Source organism: Centroberyx gerrardi, chromosome 8 (genome assembly GCF_048128805.1).
Source record: "Centroberyx gerrardi isolate f3 chromosome 8, fCenGer3.hap1.cur.20231027, whole genome shotgun sequence".
NCBI classification, from domain to species: domain Eukaryota; kingdom Metazoa; phylum Chordata; class Actinopteri; order Beryciformes; family Berycidae; genus Centroberyx; species Centroberyx gerrardi.
The window spans coordinates 31,351,557-31,371,069 of record NC_136004.1 but is presented as its reverse complement, the minus strand read 5'-3'; the positions used below and the strand labels follow the sequence as shown (position 1 = coordinate 31,371,069).

The window sequence follows — 19,513 nt, the reverse complement described above, 5'->3', positions numbered from 1 at the left end:
CTTTATTTTGGTAGATAGTTGTGGAATAACAAGAAAACCGATTCTAAAAGTAGAAGTTTTATTGAAATAAGAGCTGCTTGATGAATGCCGACTTGAAGAACAGACCCTAATTATTCATAAAAGGCCTTAAGTCATCTTCTATGTGTGTGCGTTTGCCGATAAGCAAGGCCAATTTAAATTGCCAGATTTTTTTAATGAAGTTTGGCGATAAAAGTCAGATTGGATATAACGAATAATCACCATAATATTCAGATGACATTCCTATAGGGACTTAGAATCTGTGGTCCTCAATGGTGAGTTTATAGCGACCTTATCGTACTTAATGGTATATTAATCTCCTATGATATCACTATATTTGTACAATACCCAGCAATACACTCAGCTCTTTTTAATGAAGGTACAGATCAGTTAAATCAAAGTAAAAAGCTCTTTAATGTTATATTACGATCATCTATTTATTCTGCCAAAACAGAACATGTAAAACTTCATATTCTCACATTCAGAACAGAGACAGACAACAAAAGACTTTGCAATATGAATCAAGAATTGTACAGAAATTGTCTTGGTGACACTGATAAAAAAACATTTATTCCAAAGAACTTAAATAAAATCTAGTCAAGTAAAATGTAAACATTCTCATATTAAAATTAGCTTTATTAGCTTCATATTTATTGCAGGAATTTAAAGTCCAAAGTAGAAAGTGGATATAGTGTCTCTTGCTGGAACATTAAAATGCTCTGTGGAGGACGGATGCCCAGTCAGACCGGAGAATGCATTTTGCAGTTTAGCTTGAAACTAAAGAGTCACCAAACACGTTCCCATAGGAGGCTTTGAGAAACTGGACGTAGTTGTGCAGGCTGCGGTTGGTGGAGTCCGACTGCTCCAGTCTGTCCTTCATGTTCTTCAGCTGACACTGCAGGCGACGCTCCATCTGGAGGAGGAGAGCAAACAGACTGTCTCAGCTTTTACTTTCAACTCAAGCATGTGGCAGTTTCAGCAGGGGCTCCCAAAACTGTTTGAGGGGGTACAAATTCATACAAACTCGTCCAAAATGAAAATCAATGGACAACATATTCATTTATTCATTCATTTTCTTTACTCGCTTTACCCTTTTCAGTGTTGAAGCCTATCCCAGTAGACATTGGGCAGAAGGCAAGGAGAACATACATATTAACATTTAATATTAACAGTTATTGTCAGTTTGATGATAGCTGCATTTTTAAATACAGTTATCTATGGTGGTACCAATTTATTGGTCTAAACTAAAAACAAGAGGCAGATTAGATTATCTGTTAAACTGAATCTGAATCATCATCTTGACTATATCACACATGAGAAGCAACAAAAGATCTCTGATTATTTTATATCTGAGATGTTAGCTATCAGATATTCAATGGGAATTAATCAAAGTGTGACGCACCTCCTCCTTGCCTCGGAGCAGCTGACTCAGCTCTGTCTTGGCGACGCTCAGCTGGCTCTCCAGGTCCAGAGACTTGGACTGGGAAGCTCTCTCTTTAGATAACGCCCTCTGCAGGCTGTCGTCCACCTGCAGGGCAGAGGGTGAAGTTAACTGTTAACTTCAAGTTTTATCTCTTTATCTTACTCTATTTGGACTCACTGTTAGCAGCAAGAGGCCTAACAACAGAGCTCGCTGTTTCAACCGACAGCTGACTGAGTCGATATTTTCTGCAGGTCCAAGTACTACAGGTATGGAAGAGACCAAAATGGCTGAGCCTGTCCTGTGAGTGTGTATGTGGTCGGACCTGTCTCTTGGTGTCGGTCAGGGTTTGTTCCAGCTGTCTGGACAGGAAGCTGCACTCGCCGCCTCGCTCCTCCAGCTGCTGCTGCAGGCTGCGGACGGAGGCTTCCTTCATGGTGACGACCTGACACATCTCTCTGTTTTCCACGCTCATCTCCTCCAGCTTCCTACACAGATGAGAGATCGGGGAAAAAATGGTAGCAAAAGTTAATAAGATGATGTATAACGTTTAACACTAACATTACTGTCGTGCCAGCAAGTAGCTTCTACAAGTAGGAGCCACTTTTTTCAAATAGTACATATCTAATTTCGGAATGAAACCCTTTATGTGTCTGCTCCTCGGCTATCTTATAATCACTTAAGGAGGAATGATCAGGTTTACCTCTCCAAACTCTCAATTTTCTCTTTCAGTACGTTGTTCTCTTCCTGTAGCAGCAGATTCTTCTGCTGAAACGTCTCCAGCCGAGTGCCTTGCTGCTCCACCTGAGGATGAACACAGTCAGCAAGACAGGCAGTGGTGCCAGCTGTAGAAATCCCCCTCCATGCATTCATCCTGCATTATTACTGCCGACGGTCCTTTCTCAAATGTTACACAGTAGAACCAAATTAGTATACTGTGAAAGAAAACTGTAGCATCTCTCAGACAGTTAGTTACTAGGCCTTGCAGCTTCCAAGAAGATCACAATAAATAAATAGGATATATTATACATGACCAGTCTGTGTCTGACTCTGTGTTCAGGCCTAAATCTCCCGTTTGCCTGAATTTGGTTTTTCAATGATGTTGGGATGTTTTGGGGCATAAACCATTTCCTGTGGGCGTGTCTTATGGGCGTGGCCAGCGGTGAGCCGGTTGTGGCCACCAAGGTGAGGCTAGCGGGCCACAGAGCAGGAAGTCACAGCAACAACAACAACAACAATGGAGGAAAGGAGGAAGAAAAGACAGAAGAGCGAAGCTAAACGTTCGTAAACACGGTGAACATCAGCGTCAGATCGGCTGTGGAGGATTTACGCTGCTTGTGACCTCAGCCTCAGGAGCGATGACATCATCAAGATGACTGACAGGTGCTGGGGCGGGACTAACAATATACTTCCTGACTCAAGACGAAAGAGTGAGCTCAAATTTTGAATCCAGTCCAAGTCAACGTGGAGGCAGCAGCCTGGAGGAGGGAAACTCTGGTGGGGAAAGTGAAGGAGAAACGTTCTCCTCTCTCAGCATTTAGCACTGTGGTGCCCATGAGCAAGGCACTGAACCCCCAACTGCTCCAACTGACAACAGTAGACTGTGTTGACCTGCAAAGCTCCCAGTGTGAATGTGTGTGAGTGTGTAAATGTGAAGCAGGACGCTGCTGGGGAACAGTATGCACACTCAGCTTCCCTCCCTGGATAAATAAAGGTGAAAACAAAAGTCAATATGTGTGTGCAAACAAATGATATTTGATTCATACATATTAATTTGGTTCTACTGTGTAACACTGAAGAGAGAGCCGTGTGACCATTTTAGAAGTCCAACTTTTAAACTGCTGCTGCACTTTGGCTCAGTCCCCAAGAGGAAGTGTTTGGAAAAATCAAGGTTTGGTCTGGTAACGATTAGCTGAGAGACACCACAGTTTTGTGTTCAAATATATTGATTTGGTTCTACTGTGCAACATTCAAGACAGAATATGCCTGCAGCACTGATGCAGGACAGAACAGGATAAACTCATGAAAGTCAGGGAAGCTCTGAATCATGATTATAGATATAGATATAGATATAGATATAGACAATATAGAAACATTTGATTTCATTTAGAGTCGTAGTTGAAAATAGTCAAGATGTTGATGTAAGATGCAAAAAGTATAGTCACACACTAATCATATTTGGAGCGGTTTATCTGAACTGGTGAAGCGGTGCGGTTCGTTAATCCAGCCAATTACAGGAAACCACCCCAAAACGCAAGGGATTATGGGTAGAAGGGGACGGATGCCGTTCCTCATGCTTGGAAAGCCGAGCAGAACAAAATTAACTCTGGACTGATGCTCATATTCAGCTACTTCTTCATGTGTTCTTAACTGGTATGAACACCACAGAAGAAGAGACAGACAAGTCCATCATGCTGAGATAAAGTTACAGGAACTGGAATCAGGTTTGTTTTAACTCTCTAACCTGCAGGATGACAGGTTAAAACTCTGTCCAATGAACAAGCTACTTGTGAGTCATGTGACTTCTGGTTCATCCTGGTTCCTTGTTATTAGTCAGTATGAATGTAAACAAACCAAATACAACAAAGTAAACTTTTCCATTCTGGTTCAGACCAAAGAAAACAAACTGTCTGTGTGATCACACCCTGAGAAAATGTTGTTCCTCAAATCCTCAAGACTAATAATCACAACTGATCGCAATATCTGACAAAACAAACATGATTCCTGGCTGCAGGTGTGTGCTCTCACCTTGTGTCTGACTTCAGAGAGGGCGGAGCTCTGCGCGGAGCTCCTCCTCTCGTGGGCGTCGGCCTCGTCCCGCGCCTCTCTGAGCCGCAGCTCCGCCCTCCTCAGCCTGTCGGGCAGCGGCTCCAGCTCCGCCAGGCGGCCCAGCAGCTCCCTCCTCACCTGCTCCAGCTCCCTCTCCAGGCTCACCTTCACGTCCCGCGCCTCCTTCTGCGTCAGGTCCAGTCTGAGGCGGTACTCCTCCGACTCCAGACGAGCCTGCTGGACCTGCAGCGGCAAACACAGAAAGTCTGTTTTTACCAGTTGAAGGAACTCGACACTTCAGGTCTAAGTTTTAGTTAAAGGGGCAATAAGTACGTTGATAGGATTGTTCATCAATACCAAAGACTCAGTGAGTATTTACACGCACACTAATAAACCGATCATAGTCCGACTAAGGCAATTCCCTGATTCCATGTAAACAGCATAGTGCGAATAAACGAAATCGTAATATGTTTTTTGTCAGTATGTTTATGTTACTAGTCCTGTGCTTGGAGGTTTAGAGGCTGACTCTACCTTAGTCTTGTATTTCTCCACCAGGCCTTCGTGTTTTCTGACTGACGTTTGAATCCGGCGAGCTTCAGACTGCAGAGCGCTGAGCGTTTCCTCAGATGAGATCAGAGACGCCTTTAACATCAGAGCAGAAATGACCCGGAATATAATGTTTGTTTACAACAATAATCATCACCATAATACCACGATTCATCTGGTCAACTGTTACAGTGATACTGCTCATGAATCAACACCTTCTAGATAATAACTATTATAATACTAAAAATGTCTTTAATAATACTAATAGTTCTACTGTTGTTACTACCACTACTACTAGGGATGCACCGATGCCAGTTTTTCAATGTCGATACCAATTAGGAGTATGAAAGTTTAAGTATCGGCCGATACTGAGTACCGATCCGATCAATTACTTTTACTGAACAGTGCAGGCTTACTTCCTTAGTTTGGGGTCAATGGACAAAATTATTGAGATAAAATCCTTGTTTTTCCCACTGTTTGAGAAATACAGGCTTCTATGTGCCACAAATACATAAAATCAAGACAGTTTGCTTTTATTTCTTACATGTTACTCATGGCTTTCGGTATCAGATTTTAGTCTTGGGTAAAATCGGTGCTTCCCTAACTACTACTACTACTACTACTACTGTAAAAATGAACAGGATAATGAGAACAGTAAGAGGTTATTGGTTACAGCAGGTTTATAAAGTGAGTTTCCAGGACCTTCAGCCTGTGGTTGTCCAGCTCGGCGGAGGCGTTGTCAGCACTCAGACCGTGGAGCCGGTCCAGCAGCTCCTCTCTCTCCATCCGGCTTCTCTCCTCCGCCGTGTGAAGCTGTGAGCTCAGTTCACTCAGCTGGCTGCCAGGTCAGGATGTTCAGTACAGTAAAGCTTGTGTTAGAGCCACTGACACCGTTCAGGTTTACTACCCATCTTCCATTTCAAAAATCACACCCCTTTTTATTTCTTGACTGAATTTGAAGATTTCGGTTGCTGTTCAGTATGAGCAATATGACCCGGGTTCCCACCATGCCCTAACATGAATTTTCGTGACTTTGCATGTAACCTAAGCTTTTGGTTTAACTTCAAGACCTCGTAATTATCAAATTAATTTCCCAAACATACAGATAGGAACACAGATAATAAACTGGTGCAGAGGTGACTGTGTGTGCGTGCAGGATTTTATTTTGGACATCATTTTTCTTTGGGATCATTTGAATTTGGGGTTGAATTTTTGCCGCGCAAATATTAAAGTAATAATCAGAAGAAGAACTGGGTAGTTCCTTGATTTTTGAGTTTAATTTAGGCATCATGTAGGTAACTGCAGGTTCTCAGATGACAGAACCTACTGTGCACTTACTGATGTTTCATCGCTGTACCAGTAAATCAACTTAACCAAACTTAAACCAAACATGTTTCTGGGTGCGCTCACGTTCTGAGAGCGGTGCTTTCCTCCTCCAGCTGTCCTCTAGCGGCCGCCTCTTCAGAGTGGCGGGAACACCAGTCATTAGATGTGGAGAGAGCTTGAGCCAGCTGGGACTCCTGAACGATGAAATACACAGAACAGCATAAATCTATTATTATTTTTCAATTCTGCATCGCAAGCCATTTTCATAACCGGTACACATTTACATTTTAGAGGCTGTTGGTGGATCTAACCAGCAGCCTCTCAGTGACAGACGGTATCTCCTGCCCTGCTGCCCTGTGAACGCCCGGCACTGAGGCAGACCTTCAGTATCTATCTACCACCGCTGACCTTCTCCTGCAGCTTGGCGGCCAGTCTCCTGGTCGACTCCTCGGCCTGCCGGGTCAGCAGGGCCGCGGCGTCCTGAGCCCGCCTCTCCTGCTCCTCCCCTCTCTGCTGCCTCAGAGCCTGGATCTCCTCCTGCAGAGCCTGGATCTCCTTCTGCAGCAGCTGGATCTCCTGCTGCTGCCGGCCGTGGCTCCGCTGCAGCTTCTGGTCCACACAGAGAGGAGGGGAGACACTCACACACTGGTTTAAAGAGGCATTAAAACCCCTTTCACCCTGATTTTCCCATTTGTCACATACGTATTCTGTATCTGCTCGTTCCAACGCTTCACTGAAGCTACAGCTGCTCATATTGAGTTAATCTTCAAACCGTAAGATGCCACTTTTTTATGGCTGCACCATTACTCCAAATGGAAAAAAATCGAGATGTCCCGTGCATCATTTTATATCCATTTCTCTGTCATTCAGAATGAGATATTTAGTACCTTGACTAGAATTTAAAATAAAGTTCTGTGGGTTTGAACAAAGCTTGGCCATGCAACATGCGTTTGGGTGGGAGAGGGGGGTAATAAGTACAATGCGTCACTGCCCCATAGCACAAACTGACTAATATATCTGCAGGGGGTTGATAGAGCTGTTGATCAATACTAATGACTCAACGATTACTTGACTGTGCCAGAGACTTGCGTAGGAGGAGACAATTTCTAATGAAGCTAAAGCAAAAGTTCAGTCAGGAAGACAATGTTTCTTACGCTCACTCCTTCTAATCTGAGGATGAAGAATTTTTCCATGCTGTCATTTTTCCCCCCACACTGTCAGAGGTCATAGATTGCCTAATGACCTTAATCTATGACTTCTATCGACCAATAGACATTGCAACAATATCAACAAGTCTTGACAAGTTCCAGTGGGCGAGGCGTTATTGTTCCAAAACAGAGTGGGCCAGAAAGTGGGTTTTGAAATCCAGAAATCTCACTGAGTCACTGGGACTGATCAACAAAAATCAACCAACCAAATCAAACCAAGTTCAGAGCAGACATGGCAGGATGGTTCGTCTCTCACGTTTGATGCTCTCAGTGCATGTTGGTCCACGTCTGACATTTCCAGTGTGGATTTTTTTTTTTTCCAGTTTACGTTCACAAACCTGAGTCTGGGCGGCCAGTCGGCTCTTCTCGGCCTCTTTTCTGTTCAGCTGAGACTCGAGATGGTCGCGGGTCGACTCCAGGACTTTGGACAGCTCTTCAGTCGTCTTCACGTTGTCCTGCCGGGTGGAGGGAAGCAGAGGGAGTTTCTGTTTGTCAACTCCTAAAGGTTAAAGCTGTATAATCAACGACAACATAAGAGCCGTTGATTGCCACCTCTTTCTAACTATCCAGCCACGTCAAAGCAACTGTAGCATCCTTTACTTCTTTTTAAACCGTGGTAATAGTAATACAAATCATACAGTGATGTAAATTTTGGGTATTTTAAAACCTTTTCAAAATCCAAATGCTCAGCAAGCTTGGAAGCCTCTTTCTCTTTGCTGGTGAGTTTGGCCAAAAGTCGCTGCAAGAGAAAAACAAAACAAAACAATCAATCAAACAAAATCAATCTTCTCTGATGCTGTGTAGTGATTGATGCACATATCAATAAGGAGAAACACAACACTGAATATGATTGGGTGCTTATTACTCACAATGTTCTCCGCTTCACTGTCGGCCAATCTCTTCCTTAATGAATCTTTCTGTTCTGACGACACCAGTGATTCTTTCTATTGATACAAGAAGTCAACATGGAAATTACATAGTGATGGAACAATCTGCTTATCTCCTGATACGATTCGATACGTGATCTGAGGTTCAGGATTCAATACAAACACGATACGATGTGATAAATAAAAGTTCAGTGACAACAAAGTCTGACTGTGCAGAATTATGTTCGTTTCTGAGCCACAAATCTTTCTAGCGATGCCACTGGCTGCTAGAATGTAAACAACAATTTAAAAATGTCATTACAAAGTGACAATAATATATTTTGGATGGAGAGCTTGTGGAACTGTGATGGTCAAGAGTCTCACTTGTGAAAAGAAAGGAGAGAGACCGACCTCGTGTTCACGCCACTCTCTGAGGAGTTCCCGCAGGCTGTGGTTTGTGTTGTCGAATATCTCAATCTTCTCCAACAGCAACTCCTGCTGCCGTCCGAGAGACGCTGCGTTCATCTTTGATAGTCGCTTATCCTAAAAAAAAAAAGGGACATGGTTATCTACAGTGACAGCTGTTGTAGCATCTATCCTGCATCCTCCAACCCACTGATCTGCTTCTGCAAACTGTGGGAAAATGATCATCTGGTGTTAAAGTCACTATGAAAAATTACTTTTTTACACAGCTGATTTTCCATGTCACAATATACACCTACGTAACAATAAATAACCCCACAAATTACAAAAATGTGTATTTTCTTGTATTTTTATATCAAAACTCCATTACTTTTCCCCCCTGGAAAGAAGTATATCTTTAGTGGTGGCCTCATGCTGCACCAAGGGGCGTAAATAAAAACTCCAACCAATAAAAGACATCAAATAAAACTGTCTTTCTCTCCCCTAATTGATCTCCCATTGGTTTACACTTCTGAATGATCCCTCTCTGCGTTACGTCCCGCCCCAACATCCTGTTTCAACAGGAAATATGTCAAATTAAGGAAGCAAGATGCTCTCAAAATGTTGTTTCATTGTGACTTTAAAGTAACCTTGGCCAGGCTGTCGATGGTTTCCTTCAGAGCTGACAGCTGATTGGCTACCGTCACGCCGTCGATCTCTGCTTCCACCAGCGCTCTGAGCAGCAGGTCTGACTCCCGCTGCTGACAGCCAGAATCTGACCTGAAACACGGGGAAACTCTCTCAGTTACAGATGGTTGAGCAGGCGGGGGACTGTTTTCTGTGATACTCTATAGATCCTTTTCAAGGACACTTCTTCTATGACTCTGAGGGACTGAAGTTTTAGATCACTGAACTCCATTGTCGCTGCTGGAAATATCTGGACATGGTCACCTCGTCTACGATTGGCCAGTTATCCATGAAGAAGAAAAATACACCGAACTACTAAATTGAGCCAGAAAGGCAAAGTACATTGCCTGTGTGTGTTTTAACAGTGTTAAAGTGTTTTTTTTTCCTTTAAACAGAATACACTGGTACAAAGCTGTGTTATCCTCCACCTGCTGAGGCGGCTCTCCTTACTTCTTTAGACGTCGGTTGCTGTCTTGCTCTCTGAGCAGGACGCTGAGTGTTTTGGACGCTGCCTGCAGCTCGTCTTCCTGCTCCTCCGTGTCCCGCTGGAGGCCGGTCACTCTGTCTGACTGCTGCTGCGCTCTGCTCTGCTTCGTCCGCAGCGCCGACTGGTGACAAACACAACCAAACAGACATGAGTTTAGTGAAACACTGAGACACACAGACGATTAAACTCTACTCAGAGGGGTTGTTGTAAAAACCTCACTGAACTCAAGCTGAACGACAAGCTGCACAATAAATAAAAGTCAAAATTGCATTATTGACTTTTGCAATTATTAGATCGCAAGGGGCTGAAATATTTCCTCAGAGGGAAATGTGTCTTCAGGGACTGTGCAGAATTTGCTGCCAACAAATCAAGTTGCATGTCAGTGAATACAGTATATTTTAGTCAAGCTGAGCAAACTCAAAGCATTATCATCCCGTTTCTCCACACACAATGTTTTGAACATTTTTTTAAGATCATGCAACCCTACTGCAATTCCAGAAGCACGCTCCGCTAAAACACTGCAATCAAATATGTAATATGCACTGAACAGAACCCTCTGCTGCACCTCAGTCTCAGGTGGTTCTGCGTCCATCATCAGTCTGTCGATCTTACTCACACGTTTATCACCGCAGCCGAGTCTCTCCTCTGCATCCTGTGTGTTGACAGGGGGGAACATGTGTGTGTCAGCATGTGATGAAAAATGAACAAATATATGAGAAGTTTTCCAAATGTTCCAAAATGAGAGATCCACCTTTTGAAAATGGTGACACTCTTAGTGACACTCTCTCAAAATTAAAACAAATGATGTGACTTTTTAAAGGATAGTGGGTAATTTAAGTCTTTGGTTGACAAAATGATTATTATGTGTATTTTGTTTATATTCCATTTTGTTATCAGTATTTAATATTTGAGACCCTTCCTCAGGTTTATTCAATTTTTTTCCTAATGAGGTTTTTTTTTGGAGAGTTTTTCCTTGTTGTTTTCATTTATTGTTTCCTAATGTGGGCACTGTGAAGCCTTTGAGACTGTAACTGTGATTAAAGGATATAAAACAACGTGATGAGAATGATTAAGATAACCCCCAAATGGGTTATATATTTAAACAAACTGTGTGACAGTACGTCTATTGGCTCTGAATGAAAATACAGCAGTGAGGGAATAACAGTGTGAAGAGACCTGCCACTTGTATGAGCCTAAGTCTCTCCGGGTCGGTGTTCTTCCTGGAGGAATCCATGGGGCGCGGGACTTTGACCGGACAGGGGAGTGAAGACTCTCTCCGTCTCCCTTCATCTGTGCATCTTTGATCCTCTTCTGCAGAAAAGGTGGAAAGGTAGAGATAGGTAAAGGACAGGAGTCTTAGTAAGGCTGGGTGATAATTCTATATTATCATTTATCGTCTTTCAGTGGAATGATGATATGGTGATTTTGGGATATCATGACTCACAATTCTGCTGTCTGAACTGATGATAACAAGCAGATTTTATTTAAAACCTCTGACAAAATGAGGTATGGTAGGAATATTATTTGAAAATGTTAGTTTTGTTTGACATCACACCTAACATTATCATTGGGTTCAATGGGATGAACATTAATTTGATCATTTAACATGTGATGTGATGCTGCATAGGAGAGCCATATTGTGATATAGCTATATCAATAGTGTAAGTAAGTAAATGATGATTTACTTGTAAAGCTCTTTTCAAAACAAAGTTAAAAGGCCAAAATTACAAGGTGCTGTGAGGAAACTAACAAATCAAACAAGTAAGACAGGTGATGCATTTCAAATAATTAGACTTGGTTACAAAGTCATGTATTGAAAATATGGCAGGGATGTTTTTGCAAAGAGTTCCATCAACGTGTAATTATGTCAACATGCAAAAGCGGGTGTTGAACTGATGTTGAGCTGTATCTCCATGATAAGGTGAATAACCTGCGGGTTGGGACTCCTCCTCATGTGAACATGTACAGGTGTTTTCTCCGGTACATGGACGTGAACAGGCGGCGGTGAATCTCCTGTTTTCATTCTTTAGCGACGTTAATACAAAAACGAGACGGCACTTAGGGCGAGGAAGACCCCGTCGGACGAGCGTTCAAAACGGACAGCTCGATATTACTATGCTAAATTATGTTACATTACTTTTATTTCCCCGACAAATCTCGACATCTTACCGAGGCGTTTTGTGCGGACGGCTGTTTGGATCGGGAGGCGGCCTCTGATTGGCCCGTTTGTAACAGCTCGTTCTGTGATTGGAGGAGCGTCGTTCTCCACAAGCGTTGCCAGTAGTAACGGACAACAAGTAATGCTTATGCCAAATGTTACAACGCAAATACAGTCCCATTTTCTGTAAAGTATTTATCGTAGTTTAACCTGCAGTTTATTTGTCTGCCATTACGTGTATCTTTGGATGTGTATTTTCCTCTTTATTTATTGAGAATTCACATAATATCGAAATAAAGTGTATAATTCAACATATTCTAGCCAGGGTACGATATGGTGATGATGAGGCATACAGAAGGTTACTCAAAAATATGTTTGTATAGGGAACTAAGAGCTTGAATCTCGTAACGGTTCTTCTCTTATGAGCAGAGAAAATAATAGCTGTATAATTTTTCATGTACGCAGTTCATAAAGGAAATGGTGACTGCACTTCCTGTTTGTCTCCGCGTGCTAGCGGCTACTTCCGGTTATTTCCTCTTACTCCACTAATCCTAATCACTACACAGCAATACTTCATAATTCAGTATTCTTGCTGGTTGAATTAAGTTGACGAATCAAATCTGTTTTCGATCAGCACTTGATAAGAACCGGACGACCAAAATATTGACCGATGTTCGCCCGGTGCTCCGCCTCAGATCGGGCGCGTGGCTAAAAACAAAAGCTGCTAACGAGTCAAGCTAGCTAACTTCCTGCCTGACGTCCATGTGCGTGTGAAGCATGAGGCGCGCGCTGCTGCTGAAACAGCTGGAGAGATGGTTTTCCTTCATACTCCTGTTTTACCCGACGGTGTACCGGCCCGGTGAGGCGTGCGGTGCCGCGGCGGAGGAGCGGGGGACCGGCTCCTTCGTGCTGTGCCGGGCGTGCGGGCACGAGCTGGCGTACGAAACCGACATCCGCTTCGTCCCCAGCCGGCTGGCGCTGTCCGGCCGCAACGACACGCTGCTGGCCGGGGACAGACGGGTCCACGTCCAGCTGTTTGAAAACCCGCACGGACTCCAGTTCGAGGTTATAACCTTTCGAAAAGCAGACGTTACCAAGCACTGGCCGGCAGATAAGGGCTTCTCCTGGTTCCCGGGGTTTGCGTGGACGGTGGCCACCTGCCCCCAGTGTAAAACACACTTAGGTGGGTAGGAGCCAGTACACTGCAGACATGTCCGTATAAACAACTCAAGAAGTCTCAAAACATTATCTTCAAAGTGAAACATTCTGTCAGTAGAGATGCGGCAGTTGCGCTGTTTCCAATGCAGTTTTACTGGAGAAAATGAGAAATCCAAGGCACTCAAAACACAAAATTAAAAGTTCTAGGTTGCTTGTTTTAGGAATTTTCTGGAAGCTTCAGTGTCTTGAAACAATTAAGACAACAATGTCCACATTAACAACTCATGTAGTCTCAAAACCTTACTTTTCTATTTCTGTTTCCAGTGCAAGTTGAATGAGAAATCCAAGGCACTCCTTTCAAAGGTTTTGTTTCAGGAAGCTTCAGTGCCTTGAAACATTTATGGCAGAATGAGACAAAAATGTCAATATTAACAATTCATGTGGTCTCAAAACCTTATTCATCTTCAAATTGAAACATTCTGTCAGTACGGTGTGACAACTGCACTGTTTTTAATGGAGATGAGGAGAAATCCAAGGCACTCTTCTAAAAATTAAAAGTTGCAGGTGACTTGTTTGGGGAATTTTCTGGAAGCTTCAATGTCTTGAAACGATTAAGATTTAATGCAGATAAGGAGGCACCTCTACTCTTTAAAGATTAAGTTTCACAGTTCCTACACATTTCCAATTTAAAAATTCCAGACTTATTCCAGTCCTCAATTTCTTGGTTTAATTTGAAGATTTTAGTGTTTGGTGCTGAGTCATCTTGCCCCTACTACACTATAATTTATTACCCCATAGATTAAAGATTATTCTTCATAACAAATATTAGAATATGTGAGATGACAGGGTCAGATTTGTAGCCTTATGTTAACTAAATTTGAGAACAAAATGTATGACAGTATTTTTCCAAACCTCTCAAGACCTGGAGATTACCAAAAATATTTTCCCATGATTTTTCAGACCTGTGTAGGAAAACTGTTTACTTGTTTCAGGAATTTTCTGGAATCTTCAGTGTCTTGAAATAATTAAGGCAGAATAAAATATGACTATAGTATCAAGAAAGAAAGTGACAGTTGATTTAAGAACCAAGTTGGAGACAAGTGAAGTTATCTCACCCCACTGGCAGATTTTACCTGCTTGTTTAAGCAAACCAAGACTCAATACTAGTTTAAATCAGTGGTTCTCAACGTGGGGTCCGGGGACCACCAGGGGTCTTTGAGGGGGTTCCCAGCAAACTGATGAATTGTTACTTCATTATTTCATTTAACACAATTATAGAATGTAGAAGAATGACTGTTTTGATCATAGTTTCACTGTTATCTCTCTACCTACAATACAGACAGTCATGGGATTCTGGACAAAATCATATCTAATAAAAATATTCTCAGATTTGGCTCCGAGAGACAAAATGGGGGGTCTGTGGCCCTAATCTGGACTAAATTAGGGGTCCTTGATATGAAAAAGGTTGAGAATCACTGGTTTAAATGACTTATGGTGCTTATTTTAAATATCTTGCAGTATTTACATCAGTTTTAGTGACGGGACACAGCTGATCTGCCTGTTCCTCCTGCAGGTTGGGCCTTCCAGCCCGGCGACTGGCCGGACACGATCACACACACCGAGTTCGAGGAATCGGACAAGACTTTCTTGGCTTTAATCACCCATCGACTGTTAAGAGAAGACTTCGCATCGAGCCTGCTGATGACGCCGAAATCTTTCATGAGCTGACGGGACTTTGGCGATACGATCTTTATTTTTTTACCCGGGTGCCTACGCTGTGGCCTAAATGTTTCTGTCCAATAAAAAGTTTGTACTCCTACTTGGTCTGAAGAATCCCACACTTGTATACACAGTAAGTTTTATTGTAACAAAGCAAGTTGTACACCTCAAATTTAAAACAGTTTCTTTTTCCCCCCAGCGGAAAAGGAAAGGGTGATTAAATGTAAATTCCATGAGATAACAGGTCTTTTTTTTTTTTCCCATGAAGCAGTGGGGGCCAAAATTTACAAGCTTGTTTTTTTTCTCATTTTGTTCTCTTTATTTAAAAATGTCATTTCAAATCTTATGGATATCTGTAAAACAATACAATGAAAAAAAAAAAAAAATCCCATAGAAATGGTGTCAAAATAACCACTCTCCCGGATAACCAACATACTCCCCGCCCCACCCCAGCTTACCCCCCCCCCCCCCCCTCCCCCTCTAAACATTACAAGTGAAAGGAATGAGCTGGTACTCGTTAACCACATAGGGGAAAAATAACAGTTTTTTTCAAGGGATCAACTCCCCAACTGAAGAAAATCATATCTGGAAAAACAAAAACAAAAAAAACAAAATTGGAGAGTTCTGCTAGCGCTAGGTCACTACACCATGGCTTTAGTTAATTTACCACACAACCTTTAACAGGAGGAAATCTGTGTAAATTGTCTTTTCAAATTCTACTCAGGATGCCGTGCTGATTCTATTTTTTGTAATTTTTTTTTTGTATTTTTTTTTTTTTATTATTGTTTTTGAGATGATTTTGGGGGATGGTACTCACAATTCAGGGCAAAGTGCCATTGGCTTTAGATGAAGTCAAAGGAGAACATAACATGGCACCAACAGGTGAGAGGCTTCAGAATGGAGGATGAAGCACACACGGAAAAAAAAATAAAAATAAAAAATAAAACTTTGCTCCCGATCATGGGTGAAAAAACCAAACAGGGAATAGAAGGTTGAGGGTCTTGGTAGATAATGTCATTTCTTAGTCGTCTTCTCCGTCGTCGTCCTGAAAACGAGAAACCAACAGTGAGCGTTGTGCACAGAAACGGCAGCGATCATAATAACGCTCACTAACAAACTGCACCGGCCGTACCTCTCCGTCTTCTCCATCGTCATCCTCATCTTCCTCTCCGTCTTCATCGCCCTCCTCGTCGATGTCCTCCAGACCCTCCTCGTCCTCATCGTCGTCCTCGCCTTCTCCCTCTTCATCATCCATGTCAGGAACCTGAGGGATCAGATTTACCATCAGCTCTTGTTTGCTTTTCAATGATACAAAGCCATAAAGTTTACAGTTTCCCGCTCTGCTGGATGGATGGGATACAGCTGTTATCTACCGGCCACAGTGGCTGGAGCATACTTAAAAAAATAAATAATAATAAATCACCAAACAGCTAGGCTAGGTTTTTGGAATAAGACCTCCAAACGATGGCTGGTTACTGTGCAAAGTTGCAGGTAGACACATTTCCACGATACAGGCGATAGTTTGGTAACAGTAAGCGTACCAGGTAGTACTGCAGGGGGTTTGGCCAGATGTCGTCCTTGATGACCTCGCCCAGCTCGTCGGCCCCGGCGTCGGCGTGATCGGTGAACCAGGTGAAGAAGCTCTCTGGCTCTTCGTGTTGCCTCTTCCTTCCCGCTTTGTTCTGTGTCTGGCTGGAGCGCTTGGTCAGGTCCTTCAAACACAACGGAGAAAAAAAATTAAATTTAGATGAGTCAAATTACTTCAAACTTACTAATCCACAGCAACTCAACAGACAAACCGTCTGTTGTTGAATCAGATCCTGTTGATTTAACACTCGCCGTTACATCAATGCAATTACAGATATGTAACAAGGTGAAAGAGTGAATGAAGTCTAGAAGAACAGAAAAGGCAGATAAAAAAAAACAAAGATATATTTTTAAAAATCCATTTATACAAAATAATAAATCTTGCCAACTGGTAACAGACTGCTAAGGAAATAAATGCATTAAGTGGTAACTGACCTGTAATTTGTAAATATGTATTCAGCACGACTTATATGAAGATGTTAAAATTGAAAGAATATAGACATACCTTTCCTGATTTCCATTTGATTTCTGTTGACTTTGAAGATGGGTCTCCGCTCTCATTCAGATGGAACTCTTTGGAAAGTACTTTGTTTTCGAAGTACGGATTTTCATCGAAATACTGGAACACACAAAACGGGTCGTGTTAAGAATGCAACAAGAAATGAGGGAGAAAAACATTAACCTGCAACCTCACATAGTATCTGTGTGTGTGGCAAACAATACTTACAAAATCTATTCTGTAGCCTGACTTGATGTCTTCAAACTCTGTCACCTCCACCCGGCTCAGGTAATGAAGTGCTTCTTCATCTTCCTCCCCCAGTAGGGCAGATACTGTGGGAAGAAATAAAATATTTTAGAGGCTGAACTTTATCTTGAATGGCTTTATCCAGCAGTAATCCAATCCTCACATTTTTAAGATGTTTGTAATGTATTTTAAGTGCCAGAGTGTTTGTTTTTCCATCCGTACTGTAATTATGTCCATCTGTGTGGCAATAAGAGGAAATGGAATTGAAAAGCTCACCTTGTGGATGGTTGACAAATGTGGTGACCCAGAAGTTGGGGATTTTGGCGATCAGTTCTGACCTCTTCTGAAAGAATGGCTGACGGAGTTTGTTGTATTTCTGTTCTACTTTGAGGATCTCCTCGCTGGCTTGCTCGTTCAACCTGAAGGACAAATGACAACAAAAATGAAGTCAGTTCAGAGTGTTCACACTGATCAAAAGTGTCCTGTCCAAGGTTCCTTTTCACTCATTATGCATTTTAATTATTATACATTTGGTTAATTTTCACATTAGTATGGATTATTTTTGACAATTTATTACCTGTCAATTTCATTCTGAACTTCGTCAATGTGTTCAATAGCTTCCTGTTGCTCTTTCTCTGTGAAAATGAAAACACCATTAATGTGTAACAAATTATGCAACGTTTATACCACATAAATTAGCAGTTTGCATTTGAACCGCCAGGACCTGAACGAAAAATACCGCGGGATTTTTAGTTTTATCTAATCTACAAAGAAAAACGAGTTTAGTGACTCAACCCTGTAGACAAAGTAACTAAATAAAGAAATAAATGTAATGCTTCTTTTTATTTCAATGGCAAATTAGTTACTATGAACCTAAACGGGCAGAGTCGCAAAACATTGTTCTTCTAATCTCAGAACACATGCATGGTGGTGTACGGTAGCTAATCCAGCGCCACAGCACAGTATGTAATGTAATGTTAGCTGTCAGATATCGGGGTTTTGTCCGGATCCTGGAGGTAATGTGAGCGGCCAATAGCATGGCTCAGAGAGAGCGGCTCCAGCGGCTCAGACACTCAGCGTTTCCTGCCGGCTGCTACCGAGAAGGCCGCGTGGTTTAAATGTGGGACGTCTGACTGCACACACTGGGCTCTGTCTGAGAAACCAGCGCGCAGAAACCAGCGAGGGGGGATGCCCAAATACACCACCTAAACCCCCGTTCAGCTGCCGCGTCTTGCAGCCAGTTGACCAAAAAATAATCCCCCAGTCTGACTGATAACGTAGCTGGCTGGCATTAGTTTAATCGTGGCGGGATGAGCAACATAACAGTAACGTCGTCAGCTAGCGTTAGGTAACGTTACAACAACAACGCTAGCTGGCTAGCCGCTAGTGCCCAAATGAAACGGCTAACTTTTCGTTATGATTGTGTTGGGTTAGCAAACCACAGTATGGCAAACAAAGCATGAATTTGCAAACTCAAGCCATATTCAAAACGGCGCATGGGACAATAATTCTCCAACATCGCATATGACCACTCAGTCACTGGTCATCGAAATAACTGGCCATGCTGGTGATGCTAAATTACCTAGCTAACATGGCCTCTTAAGCACCGGTCTGAACTGAACAACAGCAGTGCTCACACTACAGGCAGGAGCAGCAGCATGCTAATAAACGCGTTAGCTGGTAAGCTAGCTGCTGTGAGCGAAATGTAAATATACGCAGCAACCACTGCAGCCAACAACAAAAGCAGGTCCCGGGCGTAAAGCAAAATCAAACTAATACACGCTCTTTTTAACAAGTATTTTGCCCCCCACAGCAATGAAATTGATGTTAAGAGAAGAAAGTGAAAATGGCGGTGAACAGGAGGCCGCCATTCCTTACCGGAGGTTTCGTCCGCTCCGTCATGGTTTGAGTTCAGCTCCTTTTTACTCACTTTTGCCGCCGAAGCCGACATGTTTTCGCAAGCTGGGAGAATTTACAGACGTCTGAGAGAATATCTGGTAGCTTTGAATCTTGTTTCTCCTTGAACAGGAGAACGTTAATTCGGCGTAAAGTTCAGCGTGCAGAAGCCAACAACGTGCTGCTTTCCACACAATGTAGCTGCTGAGGAGCGAGGAAGTCACAGCAAGCGCCGCTCACGCGCTCCTTTCATTACGAACGCGCCTCGCCGAAAGGAGCAGAGACGAGCTCCGCCTCTCAAAATAGGTCTCCCTGCACGGCACCAAATTGCTGTTTTACGAGAATCCCCCTTTTCTATAAATTACACCAAAAATGAAATAAACGTCAAATTATTTTACGGATCCACCCAGCCGGTGATTTCCGATGTATTTGCGGCCAAATATTGAGTTCATTCAGGCCAGGCCAAACCTTCAGCGGGACCGACTCGCACTTGCGCACTTTAAAAAGATGCTGAATGTCAG

At 42.7% G+C, this 19,513-nt stretch overlaps 3 protein-coding genes across 3 annotated transcripts; 1 reads left to right on the top strand and 2 right to left on the bottom strand.

Annotated features, from left to right (window-relative positions):
* Positions 1-649: 649 nt before the first annotated feature.
* LOC139920019 (outer dense fiber protein 2-like) lies at positions 650-11,752 on the bottom strand. Its single transcript, XM_078285284.1, has 18 exons — positions 11,660-11,752; positions 10,906-11,040; positions 10,295-10,381; positions 9,693-9,850; positions 9,206-9,335; positions 8,565-8,696; positions 8,157-8,231; positions 7,955-8,026; positions 7,626-7,742; positions 6,488-6,688; positions 6,164-6,273; positions 5,456-5,591; positions 4,739-4,849; positions 4,187-4,450; positions 2,142-2,242; positions 1,764-1,926; positions 1,421-1,546; positions 650-931 (listed from the first exon to the last, which is right to left on the bottom strand). Exons 1-18 carry the CDS (start codon positions 11,750-11,752, stop codon positions 785-787), a joined length of 2,358 nt encoding a protein of 785 aa, XP_078141410.1. The 3' UTR covers positions 650-784.
* A 655-nt stretch (positions 11,753-12,407) lies between these two features.
* Positions 12,408-14,975, top strand: LOC139920003 (uncharacterized). Its single transcript, XM_071909896.2, has 2 exons — positions 12,408-13,070; positions 14,619-14,975. Exons 1-2 carry the CDS (start codon positions 12,665-12,667, stop codon positions 14,771-14,773), a joined length of 561 nt encoding a protein of 186 aa, XP_071765997.1. The 5' UTR covers positions 12,408-12,664; the 3' UTR covers positions 14,774-14,975.
* Positions 14,976-15,516: 541 nt separating this feature from the next.
* On the bottom strand, positions 15,517-19,214 carry seta (SET nuclear proto-oncogene a). The gene is made up of 8 exons (XM_071909895.2): positions 18,975-19,214; positions 17,674-17,731; positions 17,373-17,515; positions 17,079-17,182; positions 16,857-16,970; positions 16,306-16,476; positions 15,897-16,028; positions 15,517-15,809 (listed from the first exon to the last, which is right to left on the bottom strand). Exons 1-8 carry the CDS (start codon positions 19,045-19,047, stop codon positions 15,786-15,788), a joined length of 819 nt encoding a protein of 272 aa, XP_071765996.1. The 5' UTR covers positions 19,048-19,214; the 3' UTR covers positions 15,517-15,785.
* Positions 19,215-19,513: the final 299 nt, after the last annotated feature.